The following is a 19,007-nucleotide window of genomic DNA, read 5'->3' on the forward strand; positions in this document are numbered from 1 at the left end:
CTCCCTACTCTTGTATTCTGTACCTCGGCTAATAAAGGAAAGGATTCCATATGTCGCCTTAACCACCTTATCGACCTGTCCTGCTACCTTCAGGGAGCTGTGGGTATTCACTCAAGGTCCCTTACTTCCTCTACACTTCTCAGTATTTTCCCATCAATCATGTATTCCTTTGCCTTGTTTGACCTTCCTAAATGCATCACCTCACACTTCTCCAGGTTGAATTCCATTTGCCATCTGACCAGACCATCAATATCTTCCTGCAGCTATCCTCCTCGCTATCTACCATACGGCCAATCTTTGTATCGTCCGCAAACTACTTTATCATGCCCCCTACATTTACGTCCAAACCGTTAATATATACCACAAAAAGCAGTGAACCCAGTACTGAGCCCTGCGGAACGCCACTGGAAACAGCCTTCCAGTCGCTAAAGCAGCTGTCAATAATTACCCTTTTTTTCCTGCCACTGAGTCAATTTTGTATCCACCTTGCTGCAGTTCCCTGGATCCCATGGGATTTTATTTTTTTAACCAGTCTGCCATGGGGGACCTTGTCAAAAGTCTTGCTAAGATCCATGTCGACCACATCAACTGCACTACCCTCAGCTATCTTCCTTGTTATCTCTTCAAAAATTTGATCAAGTTGGTCAAACAAGATCTTCCCTTAACAAATCCATGCTGACTATCCATGATTAACCTGTGCATTTCTAAGTGACAGTTTATCCTGTCTCTCAGAATGGATTCCAATAATTTGCCCACTACTGAGGTTAGACTGACTGGCCTGTAATTATTCGGTCTATCCTTCGCTCCCTTTTTAAACAGAGATACAATGTTAGCAGTTCTCTAATCCTCCGGTACCACATCTGTATCCAGTGAGGATGGAAAATGAGGGTGTGACCCTCTGCTATTTCCTCTCTTGCTTCTTTTAACAGCCTTTACATTTCATCTGATCCTAGTGATTTATCAACTTTCAAGGATGCTAATCCTATTAATACTTCCTCTCTCCCTCTGTTTATCACATCCAAAACTTCACACTCTTCCTCCTTAACTACAATATCTGCATCATCCCCCTCCTTTGTGAAGACTGACGCAAAGTATTCATTAAGAGCCATACCAATATCTTCCGCTCCTATACATAGGTTACCTTTTTGGTCTTTTATGGGCCCTACTCTCTCCTTAGTTATCCTATTACTCTTAATGTATTGATAAAACATATTTGGGTTCACCTTGATTTTGCTTGCCAATATTCTTTCATGCCCTCTCTTTGCTTTCCTAATTTCCTTTTTGATTTCATCCCTCCACTTTCTATACTCCTCTCGGCTTTCTGTAGTATTGAGTTCTCGGTGTCGAACATAAGCTTTCCTTTGCTGCCTTGGCTTGTAGGCTCCTTGACATCCATAGGGCTCTAGATTTGGTCGCCTCACCCTTTTTCCTTGTGGGAACATGTTTACTCTGAACCCCTTGAATCTCCCCTTTGAATGCCTCCCACTGTTCTGACACTGATATACTGCATTGATGAGTACAAGCACAGAAATCTCCAGCCTATGTGTTTTATGATCACATTTTATTATTTTATTTTTGTCTTGAGCATGGCATAATCTTTAAAGATGTGATCACCATCAGACTTCGTGTGTTTAAAGAGCAAGTTGCCTAAACTCCTCTTCACTAGAGAAAGGACTGACACAAAACACAAATATTGTGTATATTTTTTAAAAAGAATCAAAATTATAGACACTGGTGGGGTATTATGTTCTTATTGAAGGTATAACATCCCCAATAGCTCAGCTGATTAAGGCAATGAGGAGGAAAACCATACACGTAACTGACAGGGAGGATACCAGATCTGATCCCAGTCTGTACTGAGTTAAACTTGGAAACATAGAAAATAGGAGGAGGAGTAGGCCATTTGGCCCTTCAGGCCTTCTCCGCCATTCAAAAAGGATCATGACTGATCGTCTAATTCAGTACCCTGTTCCCACTTTTTCTCCATATCCCTTGATCCCTTTGGCATTAAGAAATATATCTATCTCCTTCTTGAATATATTTAAGTTAGCTGATCACATGCAGTTTGACAGTAGGTGTGCTACAATTGGCTGCTGGGGCCGCTGGGCCCAGTTTGGGAATACGCTCTCCTGATTGCAAGTCAGTGATTCCAGTTGGGAGTGACCACAGAATCTGGCTCGGATGTCCTACTATCCTTAATGTGTCATAATTAACTACTTATTTTATTCAATTGTTTATTTTCAGGTATAAACCACCAATTCCTGTACTGTTTTAAACCTTGGGAATAGAATAGACCATAACCACGTACCAGATACTCACCAAACAGCTAGCTTCTTCCCCTGTAATAGAGTAATAACCAAATCCTACAGGCTGAAAAAGTTAGAAAAAACAAAGGGGCACCTCCTTCCCCTCATCACCCAACTCCCTCAACTCATCGAACTCCCAGCACTCTGTTAAAGTTGCACTGAGATGCCTGTATTTACATGATCTGAAACTAAAGCGATTAGCTGAGCCCAGGTACAGAAGAAGCAGTTCAAGCTAGTTTCCTTAATTAACTAACTACAGCTGTTCCCCAGTGGATAGCATGTATATCCCTGTTTAGGCCCCTGGATGAAATTTAGAATTTACACAGTAACTTTCAGTTAAATGCAAACAAAATTAGATTTTTAGAAAGCAATTTAAGATTCCCTCAGCTCACTGACCTCCCAGCACTCTGTTCAAGTTGCACTTAGTCTAGTAAACCTTCTCTGAACCGCTTCCAACACATTTACATCCTTCCTTGAATAAGGCGACCAGTACTGTACACAGTACTCCAGATATGGTCTCGCCATTGCCCTGAAGCATAACCTCCCTACTTTTGTATTCAATTCCCCTCGCAATAAACAATAACATTCTATTAGCTTTCCTAATTACTTGCTGTACCTGTATACTAACCTTTTGCGATTCATGCACTAGGACACCCAGATCCCTCTGCATCTCAGAGCTCTGCAACTCTCACCATTTAGATAATATGCTTTTTTTATTCTTCCTGCCAAAATGGACAATTTCACATTTGTCCACATTATACTCTATTTGCCAGATCTTTGCCCATTCACTTAACCTATCTATATCCCTTTGTAGCCGCCTCATGTGCTGTTCGCAACTTACTTTCCTACCTATCTTTGTGTCATCAGCAAACTGAGTTAAACTGACTCGCCTGTAGTTGCTGGGCATATCTTTAGACTCTTTTTTTGAACAAGGGTGTAATGTTAACAATTCTCCAATCCTCTGGCACCACCCCGAGTCTAAGAAAGACTGAAAAATTATGGCCAGTGTCTCCGCAATTTTCACCCTCACTTCCCTCTATCCTCAGATGCATCTCATCCGGCCCTGGTGCTTTATCCAGTTTAAGTACAGATAGCCTATCTAATACGTCCTTCCTATCGATTTTAAACCCTTCTATTGTCTTAATTACCTCCTCTTTCACCATTTCCTGGGTTGCATCATCTTTGATTTTTTTTTCCTCAAGTCTCTTCATAAAAATGAAGAATGCCACAGCTGGGAGTGGAACACTTTTACTTTGTCATGTAACGGAAAAATCAGCCAGAACTTATGCTCAAATTACTATCCAGTCCCAATGTCCCCTGCTTGGAACTTTGTGTGTGGACATCAGATGAGAACTAGATTAGGGCTGAGTGTAAGGCCTACCCACCATTACCACCATCAAGGTCAAATAGTCTGCTGACACTCATCATATAGGTATAGTTGTGAAGAATGGCCATTTGAGTGACGTACAGTTGATCTGTCGCTCTATACCAAGTTTCGCCCTTTGTGGGGGGGTAGAAAAACTGTTGGGTGAAAAGGAGAAAATAGTGAAAGATGAGAATTAGCATGTTATTCCTTGATTGCACACCTTGGTTTACTTAACAGGTGGTTCAAACTTTTTCACGTTGTATACTACGCTGTGAAAAAGAAGTTGACCTTGACGAATTACTAGGCACACGACTTGTTTCCTTCATGTTGGACCACCATCAAGAGATTCTGCAGGTACCAACCTATTTGCAGAATGCTGTTAACGATCACATCAATCATCTTCAAAAATTCCAGGTATGTTACACTTCTGTTAATCATTTTGAAAGGATGTGTTTTAACTACATGCAACACAGCAGTAATATGAATCTCAGTTAAACATACTTTTAGCACTTTGAATTCTGTGTATTAATTTATGCTTATTGGTTTTCAGATTACATATCCATGCACAGACATAAATGCTGCAGTGCCAATGTATACATTCTGCCAACAGATAAGCACCAAAGAATTTGAAGAGCAAAAGGTTTCTGTGTCTCAGGTTGCCATAGCTGAGTTGTTGGAAAATATTGTAGAGGACAAGAAATTGTCAGTTAAAGACAGGAGGAAAAAGCTTAAACAAGTAAGCAAAGGAAGTACCTTTTTAGGTGGTGTGTTTTTTTTTTGGATGGGCAGGGATAATTGCTCAAATAATCCAAAAGTCAATTTGAGAAGTGGCTAAGTAAATGACCTGTACCAGCCTTTTGCAGAAAAGGGCACAGTTCCTTCGACTCAGTAGGCCTTGAAATGTTACTTGAATTTTGTTCTGTTGCACAAATGTTTCAAATCATTTCTCTAAGGGAGTTCTAAATTCAAATTTACCCAGTCTTGGCTCGAAGGCTATTTAAAATTAATTAAAATTATGCTTACAGAACCACTGAGAAAATTTGATTCTGTAACATCTTATTTCCTGGTGTTGTGTAATCTACCTTATTTGCATGTGTGTAGATTCCACTGGTCACAAAAAACTTGTGCAAATCTATGTATCTGAAAATCATGACTTCAGTGGGCTGAGTTGTCCATAAGCATTAGCTAGAGAATGATGGTGCGCTGCAACTCTATAATAGATTATTCTTGCATTCACCGAATGAATGTCTGTCAATTTGCACAGTTCCTTGACATGCAGTCTTTCAGGAAATTTTTTGTTCTATTGTAAGGATATGGGCTCAGAAACTAGCCATTTGGCCCAACTTGGATTTATTAGTGGCTATCTTATATTTATGGCCTCTAGTTTTGGATACCCCCCACGTGTGGAAACATTTTCTCCACATCTACCCTATCAAACCCTTTCATTATAAGAACATAAAAAATAGGAGCAGGGGTAGACCATATGGCCCCTCAAGCCTGTTCTGCTTCAATGCAATCAAGGATGATCTTCTGCCTCAGCTCCACATTCCCGCTTGGTCCCCATATCCCTTGATTCTCGGAGACCAAAAATCTGTCGATCTCAGCCTTAAATATACTCAACGATGGAATATCCACAACCCTCTGCAGTAGACAATTCCAAAGATTCACAACCCACTGAGTGAAGATATTTCTTCCCATCTCAGTCCTAAATGTTCTATCCCTTATCCTGAGACATTGCCTCCATGTTCTAGATTCCTCAGCCAGGGGAAACAACTTCCCAGTGTCTACTCTGTCAAGCCCCTTCAGATTCTTTTATGTTTCAAAGAAATCACCTCTCATTCAACTAAACTCCAATTTACTCCAGCCCCTCATCATCGGACAACGCTCTTATCCCAGGAGCCAATCAAGTGAACCTTTTGCTGTACTGCCTCCAATGCAAGTATATCCTTCTTGAAGTATGGAGACCAGAACTGCACACAGTCTCCAGGTTGTTAAATTCCTGAAAGCATGTTGTGGAAAGATAATGCTGGAGTCTGTCTTTACTCACTTTCACTTTTATTTTACTGATTAAAAGGATTACAAACATGTAGCTCCTCACTCAAAACCCTCCACCAGTCTCAGTAAGAGTCTCCTTACAATGCTTAATTAAGACCCCAGTTAACATCCTCCACCTGCATATAAATAAACAATTGATACACAATTAACACAGGGGTGGTGTCACCAAAGCTCTATGCAATTGTAGCAAAACTTCCTTATTCTTGTAGCCCAGTCCTTTGCAATATGGGCCAACATGACATTTGCCTTCCTAATTGCTTGCTATACCTGCATGCTAACTTTGTGTTCTTTGTATGAGTCCACCCAAGTCTCTCTCAACATCAACATTTAGAATTATCATACTTTTAAAAAAAAAATTCTCCTTATCAAAAGACCTGTCATCAGGTCACCCCTCAGTCTTCTCTTTTTAAGACAAAAGAGCCCCAGCCTGTTCAGCTTTATTTTATTCTTTCATGGGATGTAAATATCACTGTTGCACATCCCTAATTGCCCCTGAAAAGGAAGTGGTGAGCTGCCTTCTTGAACCGCTGCAGTCCATCTGGTGTAGGTATACGGATGTTAGGAAGGGAGTTCCAGGTTTTTGGCCCAGTGACCATGAAGGAAGTCAGGATGGTGAGTGATTTGGAGTAGAACTTGCAGGTGGTGGTGTTCCCATGCATCAGCTGCCCTTGTCCTTCTAGGTAGTAGAGGTCACAGATTTGGAAGGTGCTGTCGAAGGAGCCTTGGTGAGTTACTGTAGTGCATGGCGTATATAGTACACACTGTACATACTGGTGGAGGAAGTGAATCTTTAAGGTGATAGATGGGGTGCTGATCAAGTGGACTGCTTTGTCCTGGATAGTGTCTAGCTTCTTGAGTGTTGTTGGAGCTGTGCTCATCCAGGCAAGTGGAGAGTATTCCATCACACTCCTGACTTGTGCCTCATAGATAGTGGACAGGCTTTGGGGTGTCGGGGTCAGTTACTCTCAGCAGAATTCCCAACTTCTGACCTGCTCTTCTCGCCATAGTATTTATGTGACTGGTCTGGTTCAGTTTCTTGTCAATGGTAACAGCCAGGATGTTGATGCTGGGGCATTCAGCGATGGTAATGCTGTTGAATGTCAAGGGGAGATGGTCATTGCCTGGCACTTGTATGATGCAAATGTTACTTGCTACTTATCAGCCCAAGCCTGAATGTTGTCCAGGTCTTGCTACATGCAGGCACAGACTGCTTCATTATCTGAGGAGTTAAGAATGGAACTGAACACTGTGCAGTCATCCGCGAATACCTCCCTTCTGACCTTGTGATGGAGGCAAACTAAATTTCCTGTATGGCAAAGTATGCATTTACAAGAGCAGGCCAGAGGCTGGGAATTATGTGGTGAGTAACTCACCACCTGACTCCCTAAAGCCTGTCCACCATTTTCAAAGCACAAGTTGGGAGTGTGATGAAATACTCTCCACTTGCCTGGATGAGTGCAGCTCCAGCAATACTCTAGAATCTTCATCATCCAGGACAAAGCAGCCCGCTTGATTGGTGACTCATCAACCACCTCAAACATTTTCTCCCTCCATCACAGGCACACAGTAGCAAACTTGTGTGCCATTTACAAATGCACTGCAACAACTTTCCAAGGCTCCTTCAACCTACCAAACCTGTGACCTCTACCACCTAGAAGGACGAGAACAATAGGTGCATGGGAACACCACCAGCTGCAAGTTCCCCTCCAAGCCACACACCACCCTGACTTGGAAATATATTGCCATTCCTTCACTGTCGCTAGGTCAAAATCCTGCGACTCCCTCCCTAACAGCACTATGGGTGTACCCCATATCACAAGGACTACAGCCCTTCTCGAGCAATTGGGGATGGGCAATAAATACTGGCCTTGCCAGTAATGCCCCTATCCTATGAATAACTTTATTTTTTATTAGTTGTTCCACTCGTTCTTTATTTTTAACGGTCACTTAAGTTCTATAACTATATCCCTGACACTTGACCCCACCGCCCTTGCAAGCTACTGTCCCATCTGCAACCTCCCTTTCCTATCAAGTCCTTGAATATGTTGTCACCTTTCAAATCTGTTCCCATCTTTCCCAGAACTCCACATTTGAATCCCTCCCATCAAGTTCCTGCCCCTGCCACAGCTCTTATCAAAGTCACAAATGACATCTATGACTGTGACAAAGATAAACATTCCCTCCTTGTCCTTTTCAATCTGTCTGCAGCCTTTGACCTGGTTGACCACACCATCCTTCTCCAACACCTCTCCACTGTCGTCCAGCTGGGTGGGACTGCTCTCACCTGGTTCCATTCTTGTGTATCTAATCCTAGCCAGAGAATCACTTGAGTGTCTTCTCTTCCTGCTGCTGCGCTGTTACCTCTAGTGTCCCCTTAAGGATCTATCCTTGACCTCCTCCTGTTTCTCCTCTACGTGCTGCTCCTCCGCAACATGATTCCAAAACACATCAGGTTCCACATGTATGCTGATGACACCCAGCACTACCTCACCACCATTTCTCTTGACTCCTCCACTGTTTCGGAATTATCAGACTGTTTTATACGACATCGAGTACTGGGTGTGCAGAAATTTCCTCTGATTAAATATTGGGAAGACTGAAGTCATTGTTTTCGGTCCCTGCTCCAAACCCGTTCCCTAGCCACCAACTCCATCCCTCACTCTGGCAGAAGTCTGACATTAAGCCAGTCTGTTCGCAAACTTGTCACATTGACCCTGTGGTGAGCTTCCGACCTCACATTCGTGCCATCACTAAGACCACTATTTCCACCTCCGTAACTTCATGCCTGTCTCAGCTCATCTGCTGCTGAAACACTCATTCATGGGGGAGTCTAGCACATCAGTGCAAAAGACCAGGCTGAAGCATTTGCACCATCTTGAGCCAGAAATGTCGAGTGGATGATCCATCTCTGTATCCTTCTGAAGTCCCCAGCATCACCGATGCACGGCTTCAGCCAATCCGATTCACTCGACTTGATGTCAAGAAATAGCCGAAGGCATTGGATACTGCAAAGACTAGGGCCTTGACAGCATTCCGGCAATAGTCCTGAAGACTTGTGCTCCATGTCTAGCTGTGCCCCTAGCCACGCTGTTCCAGTACAGCTACAATGCTGGCATCTACCTGGCAGTGTGGAAAATTGCCCAGGTATGTCCTGTCCACAAAAAGCAGGACAAATTGAACCTGGCCTATTACTGCTCTATCTGTCTACTCTCATTTGTCAGCAAGGTGGTGGAAGAGGTTGTCGACAGTGCTATTAAGTGGCAGTTGCTCACTGACTCTCACTAACCTGCTCGCTGACTCTCAGTTTGGGTTCCACCAGGGCTCCTGACCTCATTACAGCCTTGGTCCAAACATTGACAAAAGAGCTGAACTCCAGAGGTGAGGTGAGAGTGACTGCCTTTGACATCAAAGCAGCATTTGACTGAGCATGGCATCAAGGAGCTCTAGCAAAACTGGAGTCAATGGTAATCGGGGGGGAGTGGGGAAAGCTCTCCGTTGGTTGGAGTCATACCTAGCACAAAGGAAGATGGTTGTGATTGTTGGAGGTCAATCATCTCAGTCCCAGGACATCATGCAGGAGTTCCTCAGGATAGTGTCCTAGGCCCAGCCATCTTCAGCTGCTTCATCAATGACCTTCCCTCCATCATAAGGTCAGAAGTGCGGGTGTTCTCTGCACTATATTCAACACCATTTGTGACTCCTCAGATACTAAAGCAGTCCGTGTAGAAATGTAGCAAGACCTGCACAACATCCAGGCTTGGCGAGTAAGTGGCAAGTAACATTTGCTCCACACAAGTGCCAGGGAATTACCATCTCAAACAAGAGAGAATCTAACCCATCTCCCCTTGATGTTCAATGGCATTACCATTGCTGAATCCCCCACTATCAACATGTTCAGGAATACCATTGACCAGAAACTGAACTGGACCAGCCACATAAATGCTGGTCAGAGGCTGTGGCAAGTAACTTGCCCCCTGTCTCCCCAGTGCCTGTCCACCATTTACAAGGCACAAGTCAGGAGTGTGATGGAATACTCTCCACTTGACTGGATGGGTGCAGCTCAAACAACACAAGAAGTCGACACTCACAAGGACAAAGCAGTCTGCTTGATTGACACCAATCCACCAGCTTCACATTCGCTCCCTTCACCACCGATGCACAGTGGCAGCAGTATGTACCATCTACGAGATGTACTACAGCAATTCACCAAGGCTGCTTCGACAGCACCTTCCATACCCGTGACCTCAACCACCTCGAAGGACAAGAGCAGCAGATGCATGCGAACACCACCACCTGCAAGTTCCCCTCCAAGCCGCACACCATCCTGACTTGGAACTATATTGCCATTCCTTCACTGTTGCTGGGTCAAAATCCTGGAACTCCCTTCCGAACGGCACTGTTGGTGTACCTACAGCCCAAGAACTGCAACGGTTCAAGAAGACAGCTCACCACCACCTCCTCAAGGGCAATTGGGAATGGGCAATAAATGCTGGCATAGCCAGCGACGCCCACATCCCACAAATGAATAAAGAACAAAAATCATGCCTTCATTACCTCTAGACTTGACTATTCCAATGCAGTCCTGGCTGATCTCCCACATTCTACTCTCCATAAACTTGAGGTCATCCAAACCTCTGCTGCCCGTGTCTTAACTCACACCAAGTCCCATTCCCCTATCACCCCTGTGCTTGCTGACCTACATTGGCTCCCGGTCAAGCAATGTCTTGATTTTTAAATTCTCATCCTTGTTTACAAAAGCCTCCATGCCCTCACACCCCTCTATTTCTGTAAACTCCTCCAGCCCACAACCCTCCAAGATATCTGCACTTGTCTAAATCTGACTTCTTCTGCATCCATGATTTTAATCGCCCCATTATTGGTAGCCGCGCCTTCAGTTGCCTAGGCCCCAAACTCTAGAACACCCTTCCTACACCTCTCTGTCTCTCCACCATGCTTTCCTTCTTTAAGACACTCCTTAAAATCTGTCTAATATCTCCTTTTGTGACTTGGTGTTGTATTTTGTTTTATAAAGCTCCTATGAAGATAATAAATCTTAAGTTAAGGCAACAGCTATTGAGGAGAATAAAATGATCTTAAAAGGTACATTTTATATCTAACATTAAATCCACCTGTAACTGCAACTCTCAGAAACTATGAGCTTATCTTAAAACCGACTGCCGAAGGGTCATGGGCAGCGGTAGATATTAAAATCTGATTGGTGCAGACGTTATCCAATCCTGTCATCTGATCTATCTGATAGGTTCTAACACCCTCTGACCTTCCAAACCATTTTGATTTGTTCATATTGACAGTTTCCAATCCCAGTGAAATTATATAATATTTCATAGGAAATATAACAAGCTGACAGGACTCTGTGTCCAGTTCTGGGTGCCACACTTTAGGAAAGATATGAAGGCATTGGGGAAAGTGCAGAAAAGGGTCACAAGAATGGTTCCAGTGATGATGAACTTCCGTTACATGAATAGATTTGGCGAAGTTCCCACTTGTGAAACGATCGAGAATGAGAGGGCACAGATTTAAAGTATTTGGTAAGAAAAATAAAAGTGACACGAGGAAAACCTTTTTCACGCAGAGCGTGGTTAAGGTCTGGAATGCACTGCCTGTGAGTGTGGTAGAGGCAGGTTCAATTGAAGCATTCAAAAGGGAATTCAACTGTTATATGAAAAGGAAGAATATGCAGGGTTACTTGGAGAAGGTGGGGGAATGGAACTGAGTAAATTGCTCTTTCAGAGAGCTGGTGCAGACACGATGGGCCGAATGGCGGCCTCCTGCACTGTAACGATTCTGTGAAGTGCCATGGGACGTTTTATTATGTTAAAGGTGCTATATAAATATAAGTTGTCGTCATTGTCAAAAGGGCCATCTTCTCTTCTTTGGCCTCCTTGTCTCGCGAGACAATGGGTAAGCGCCTGGAGGTGGTCAGTGGTTTGTGAAGCAGCGCCTGGAGTGGCTATAAAGGCCAATTCTAGAGTGACAGATTCTTCCACAGGTGCTACAGAAAAAATTGGTTGTCGGGGCTGTTACACAGTTGGCTCTCCTTGCGTTTCTGTCTTTTTTCCTGCTAACTGCTAAGTTTCTTCAACTCGCCACTCTTTTAGCCCTGTCTTTATGGCTGTCAGCCAGCTCTGGCAATCACTGGCAACTGACTCCCACGACTTGTGATCAATGTCACAGGACTTCATGTCGCGTTTGCTGACGTCTTTAAAGTGGAGACATGGACGGCCGGTGGGTCTGATACCAGTGACGAGCTCGCTGTACAATGTGTCCTTGGGGATCCTGCCATCTTCCATGCGGCTCACATGGCCAAGCCATCTCAAGCGCTGCTGGCTCAGTAGGGTGTATACGCTGGGGATGTTGGCCGCCTTGAGGACTTCTGCATTGGAGATACGGTCCTGCCACCTGATGCCAAGGATGCTCCGGAGGCAGCAAAGATGGAATGAATTGAGACGTTGCTCTTGGCTGACATACGTTGTCCAAGCCTCGCTGCCGTAGAGCAAGGTACTGAGGACACAGGCTTGATACACTCGGACTTTTGTGTTCCGTGTCAGTGAGCCATTTTCCCACACTCTCTTCGCCAGTCTGGACATAGCAGCAGATGCCTTTCCCATGCTCTTGTTGATTTCTGCATCGAGAGACAAGTTACTGGTGTAGTTGAGCCTAGGTAGGTGAACTCTTGAACCACTTCCAGTGTGTGGTCGCCGATATTGATGGATGGAGCATTTCTGACGTCCTGTCCCATGATGCTCGTTTTCTTGAGGCTGATGGTTAGGCCAAATTCATTGCAGGCAGCCACAATCCTGTCGATGAGTCTTTGCAAACACTCTTCTGTGTGGGATGTTAATGCGGCATCGTCAGCAAAGAGGAGTTTCCTGATGAGGACCTTCTGTACTTTGGTCTTCGCTCTTAGACGGGCAAGGTTGAACAACCTGCCATCTGATCTTGTGTGGAGGAAAATTCCTTCTTAAGACTTGAATGCGTGTGAGAGCAGCAGGGAGAAGAAGGTCCCAAACAGTGTAGGTGCAAGAACACAGCCCTGTTTCACACCACTCAGGATAGGAAAGGGCCATATTGGGATACTTATTACATGAACCTGAAAATGTGCAAATTTCCTCAATGTCTAAAGAGTAACATCCTCTCAGGTCTGAACTAATTACTGTGTGTAATATGCAAAAGTATTGATTTCAAAAAGTTTGCAGTTACCTTTACTAGTATTTGTAAAATGGTTGGCCAACCATTTTGCAATCTACCCAAATTTCTTTTCCACTGTCTGAAATAGATGGAAATCAGGCGGGCTATAAAATCAGCAGACAACCTTCTGCTGCCTGTTTATCTCTGCCACCCCGCCAACAGGAAGAGTTAACAATGAACCCATGTACAGAATAGAATTGGGGCTTGTACACTGCAGAGTTGGGAATAGTCACCTGACCACATTGAACACGAATTAGTGCATTTGGGTGCATTCCCAGATGTGAATACAGCAGTGTCATATTTATATATGAAACTAGAACTTCCAATGTTAAATTATCTACCTTTAGGAAGAATCTTTTTCAAATACTTTAACTAGATATAACTCTTAGAATTGGTAGAGATTTCTATTAACGCATTTTCTCTTTTTTAAAAAAAAAATGATTTTCTTTCAGTTCCAAAAAGAATATCCAGAAATCTATCAAAACCGCTTCCCCACAACTGACAGCGAGGCCAAGCTCTTCCAGGATAAACCCAAGATCAAGCCACCAATGCTGATTACAATGAAGAAACCACTTAAAAGCTTTCAGAAAATGCAGAGCCTGAGATACTGAATAAAGCAAATAAGATCAGGTTTTTAAAGCTATTTGCACAAATCTTCTTCAAGTAACTTCCATGGTCTGCCTATATGAAGTGAAACTTTATAGAAGGGGTACGAATCATTTCCGTAGGAGTGAGGGACAAAAACAGAAGCATGGATATGCAGAACAGATCAATCAATATCTGTAAATAGATGTCAAATCAGTATTTGGGTGAACCCCTTTTTCTGAAAACCTCTCTTCCCTTTACAGGTGCTAGCCTATTGAGTATTTCCATCTATTTCAGATTTCCAGTGGTTGCAGACTTTCCTCTTTTGTTATAGAGTAGATTTCAAGTACTGTACACATTAAATATTACACCAATGAATTAATCTATTACATAGATGTATCTTTTGTCTTGCAGGCAATAATTATGGATCTGTTTTAAGTCTCGTTGGGCCTGCTGAGTTGTTAAATAATCCTTGTGTAAAAGTGCCTTTGTAATGCATTGAATTGTTAATGTATGATGCACATGTTTTCAAATTGTGACTGACAAGACCGAACATAGTAACATACTACCAAAGTAATAGAATGATTGACTTCTTATGCCATAACTATACGTGATAAGTCGGTAGCATCAAATGTTGAAATGTTTCTGCTTTTAAAAAAAAAAAAATTAACCAACTTGATAGATTTAGAAACTTACACTAATGCCTCTTAATTGTTCTTGCGTAGTTTACTAGCTAATTCTAGTTTTGCTTATTAGAAGAGATTTAAGGAATTATTCAAACTTGTTCTCATATACTATATGAACCCCCTTCTCTAGTATGCTTTATCCTGTTGGTCTACTGCTCAAAAAGCATTTCTTAAAACTAAGTGGAGGCTGATTTTCATTTTCACATGCAAGTTTGCTGAGTGGTTCAACATTTAACGTCTGTCTGAAACTCAAGTACAGATAGTACTCAATTATTTGATTTAAGCTCATTTGTATAATTATTCATAACCTCAGTTACAAGCTTAGAAAAGATGAGAGTGGACACAAGAAACAAAAAAATAGAATTGTATGTAAATGAAATAATCCATGGGGAAAATTAAAGGAAATTGAGAAATAGGTCAAAATGAGAAGAAATTTAAACTTGATGCTGATTTGAGTCTTCAGACAAGTGCTTGAGCAGCTCCGCAACCAACCCTCCTTTGGCTGCAATAGACAAGATGGTGTTACTCCAAGGAGATGTTGCCTTCTGTGCTCCTGCAAGGTACCATACCCTAGTTCAGCATTGTGGTATGCTGCAATGGTTGCAACCAATTGCTGGCTGTTTGAAAGAACTGTCCAATTTAGTCCCATACCTAGCTGTTTCCCCATAACCCTGCAAATTAGTCCTCTTCAAATAAGTGTCCAATTGTCTTTCAAAAGTTGTTATGGAAACTGATTCCACCATCCTTTTGGGTAGTGTATTCCAGATCTTAACTCTTTTGTGTGGAAAAAAATCTCCTCATTTCCCCTCTACTTTTGCCAATTATTTTAAATCTGTGATTTTTGGTTACTGACCCATTTGTCAGAAGGGACTGTTTTTCACTATTTGCTCGATTAAAACCTCTCTAGTTTGAATGGCTTTATCAGATCTCCCATTACCTTGTACTGCACTAAGGTGAACAATTCCAGCTTCCCCAATCTCTCCACCTAACTGAACTTCCTCATTCCTAGTATAATTCTGGTAAACTTCCTCTGTACACTCTCTCCATTGCTTTGATATCCTCCCTGTGTGATGCCCAGAATTGTATGCAATATTTCAGTGGAGGTCTAACCAGAGATTTGTGAAAGTTTAGCATGACTTCCTTATTTTTGCCTTTAATTACACAGCATTTATTTACAAAGCCATGTCGTCTTAAACTGTTAACCACCTGATTAACTTGTCCTGCCACCTTCAAAAGTTTGTGAATATGCACCCACCGTTCCCTCTGCTCTTAACCATCCCCTCTCAACATAGTACCATTTAGATTATACTGCCTTTCCATGTTGTTTCTCCTAAAGTGTATCACTTCACATTTTTCTGTATTAAATTGCATCTGCCATATGTTTGTCCATTTCACCAGTTTGTCTATGTCTTCCTGAAGTCTCTGACTATCCTGCTCATTATTTACATTGTTGCCAGTCTTGTATCATCCACAAACTTTGAAATTGTACTCTGTCTGCATAAATTCAGGTTGTTTGTATATAATGAGAAAAGCATTGGTCCCAATACCAACATCTGGGTGACTGCATTGCATACTTCTCTTCGGTCAGAAAAACATCGCTTTGCCACTTCTCTCTGTCTCCTATCCCTTTGCCAATTTAGTTCCCAAGGTGCCACCACTGTTTAATACTAAGTGCTTCTGTTTTCCAAATACGTCTTGTCTTGTGTGGTGCCTTTTGAAATTCATATATAAACCATCTGCAACCCCAACTTCATCAACCCTCTGTTAGCTTTATTTATTGTAAATAAATCTTTCCACTAAATTCTTTTCTCTGATAATTGAGAGAAAATATATAATAAACCACGTATTATTCTCACAGGAACTCAAAAGGTGGTGTCACACTGACTTATTCCCTAATAAGTGATTTGCAGGTAGCTTTGTCAATAAAACCAGCTACCTCCCAGCCAAGAATGAATTCTTCCCAGATAACTAATGCTGGGCACAAATTAATAGCCTACTGATAAAAGGTGTTCATTAGAATCTCTAAACTAGTTTTTTGATTGGTTACAGTACTCCAGTTTATATGCTTCATCTGAATCTTAATCTATATTTCCCCATTCTCCTGCTCTGAAATTAACACATTAAGAATTTAAATGTAACTTATTGATGGCTTTTCAACCAATTACACGGAGATCCTCCTGTAGCAGCATAGTAAGAAATCCCAAAATGTGATTCAACTTTTCTTAGTCTATGGGGTGTACTGTCTGCAAGGTCCATCAGTTGATTGTGGTGGTTTGTAAGAGGTCCAAGGGAAAACTGATGAAGCATGTGACAACACTGTATATCACTCAAGTAAGGCAAGATTGATCTACAAGCACAAAAATCAGAATTTACAGCATACATCTCTTGACTTGAGGGCATTTAAAGAAATCTGCCAAAAGAAACATCCAACAAACCTCCCAAAGTTGCTTGTTAAAGCCACATGCTTCTTGAAAGGTTAGGTAACCTATCTAAATGGTAATCTTTTGTTTGGTTACCAGGCATGTGTTGTTCAAACCAAGGCACAGTAGCATTCCATAACCTGGTAATTTTCACTATTACAGAAACCTTGGAATATTAAGATTACACAAGAGCATGGTACAGTCCCAAATGGTCATATTCAAATTAGTGAGCTAATTTTATACAGTGGGCAAATTGATGAATGTCAATTACACAGCCACTTGAGCCCAGCAATTCCTATTGTGGAGAACCTCCAACAGCTAACTAATCTTCCAAAAGAGGCGACTGGCATTTTCTCAGTAATGTATTTACTGCCAGAGGATTGTTGGGGCAGCACTTTCCTGCTACTGTCACTCCACACTGATGTTGTCACATTTCCCCGGGTTAACTTAATTTTAGTATTGTTGGGCTTCTAGTACTATTGTAATCTTGAATCTTTGTAGGGAGAGGGGATTGGCATGGGACCTACATTGAGCACCTGTGCATCTTTTGTAGAAGTTCCCAAGATCTGCCTGCTTAAAAAGGACCTACTGTTTCATAGAACTTCTGTCATTTGCTTAGCATCCGAAGTAGATAGGTCTTCCTCCTATAAAGAAGCTTTCTTCAAAGATGAAATTATCCTCCATGAACACTTCCTACCTTCCAGAATAATTTGGGATTCTGGTATATGTATGTGTGCACTTATGCATATAGACATGCTATTTTCAGTCTCAATTGTAATATATCAATAAATAGTTCTTTAGAAATGAGATGATCATGATTGACCTTATTCTTTGAGTACTGTGTACCTTGGAAGAAAATTATTCCCTTTTTTTAATAATTATTGGCTGTCTGATGTACTAATGGTGTAAGGGTACCCTTGTGTGATCTGGGCAAAAGGCCTGTGGACTGCATATAAAATGCATCTCCACAGTTGTCCCTTTGGCTATCTATGGCATATAGAGTTAAGAATAAGGATTACTGTACCTGATTGTGAAGAGTCAACTTTTGGTCACTAGTGGCTACACTTATTGTGACGTTGAATAAACTGGAATTACTGCTTGATTGCATTTAAGCATTTTATATATTCTAGCTTGCTGTGAAATATATATTCTGTATATAGCATGTAAAGAACAGCATGTTCAGGCAAACATGCCTTTTGAATGTCTTGAGTCCTTATCAGGAGGGCTTAGAAAATGCGTTTCCTATTATTTATATATTTAATTATGTTTTAAATCCATTGCTGTATATTAAATTTAGCACTCTTCCATTATAGATCCCTAGATTAAACTCCAATCACCTATATCTGTTTTCCAGTATTAGGTGCAAACACTGGTATAATCTTTTTAATTTAAAATTAATTCTACGCTAGAAGTTTTCATAAGCATAGCACTGTTGTAAAGCAAATGCAAGATATCTTTGTATAATTTAGCAATGATTGCTTATTAAATCATGGTAGTATGCTTTATGTGTCAGGGAACATGCATACTCTTTCACAGATTAGTTGTGAGCAGCATATTTTCCTTGTACAGATTGTTGAACCCAAGGTGCCAAAGAAATCTAACCTGAGAGAGCAATTTCAATAAAATCTGCTTGATTAAAACTTTTGTCTAGTTAAATGTAATTGTTTTGCCTCCATTGTACTGCTTTTCAATTAAGTATTTAAAACAATTGTATGCAACATATGTAATATGTAAACATTTTATTTTTATTTCATCTTACAAAAGCATAGTGATCAAGACCACTTTTACAGGAACTGAATAAGTAAAATTTTATTTTGTGGGATTCTGGAATTTTTAGCAGTGTTTTGCGGATCACATTCCATGATTCTGTCCATTTATAACATATAGTGATTATAAATAGTAGTGGTTTACAGTGGTTGAACATTACTTTTTTATTACATAGGGATTACAGGATTTATACCAGTAGTTTATTCCTGACATTTTGTCCAGTTTTTCTGTGAAAACTAAAATCACTGGCTCTGGTGATAATCTATGAGCAGTCTTGAGAATGTAGGTAATGTTTCTAAGCTAATTGCGTACTTGCTGAGTTGAATGAAGGGATACTTATGGCTCTGCCTGTGCCACTGATGTCCAGTGGGTCAGACATTGACAGAGAGATGTTGGGAACTCCTGGCATTATGTGCAGTCTTCTGTGAAAAGAGAGGGCAATGTGCCGCGAAGGGATGTATAGCTGGTGCATATATTGGATGTGGTGGGATGTGTATGTATGTTTAGTCATAGACATTTATGGCACAGATGGAGTCCATTCAGCCCATCGAGTCCATGCCAGTCAGTCCCATCCCCTGCTCTATCTCCGTAGACCTGCAAGTTTTATTTCCCT

At 41.6% G+C, this 19,007-nt stretch overlaps 1 protein-coding gene across 4 annotated transcripts in view; it reads left to right on the forward strand.

Moving 5' to 3' along the window:
* LOC137372878 (DEP domain-containing protein 1B-like) overlaps nt 1–18,234 on the forward strand; it is a 50,471-nt gene extending 32,237 nt beyond the window's left edge. For all 4 annotated transcript variants that reach the window (XM_068037258.1, XM_068037261.1, XM_068037259.1 and 1 more), the window contains 3 exons: nt 3,910–4,086; nt 4,223–4,408; nt 13,389–18,234. In XM_068037258.1, the coding sequence (XP_067893359.1) occupies nt 3,910–4,086; nt 4,223–4,408; nt 13,389–13,547 (522 nt within the window). In that variant the 3' untranslated portion in view covers nt 13,548–18,234. The remainder of the gene's footprint in view (nt 1–3,909; nt 4,087–4,222; nt 4,409–13,388) is intronic.
* The last annotated feature ends 773 nt before the right edge of the window (nt 18,235–19,007 follow it).

The sequence above is a fragment of the Heterodontus francisci genome, chromosome 8, assembly GCF_036365525.1.
Source record: "Heterodontus francisci isolate sHetFra1 chromosome 8, sHetFra1.hap1, whole genome shotgun sequence".
NCBI lineage: Eukaryota > Metazoa > Chordata > Chondrichthyes > Heterodontiformes > Heterodontidae > Heterodontus > Heterodontus francisci.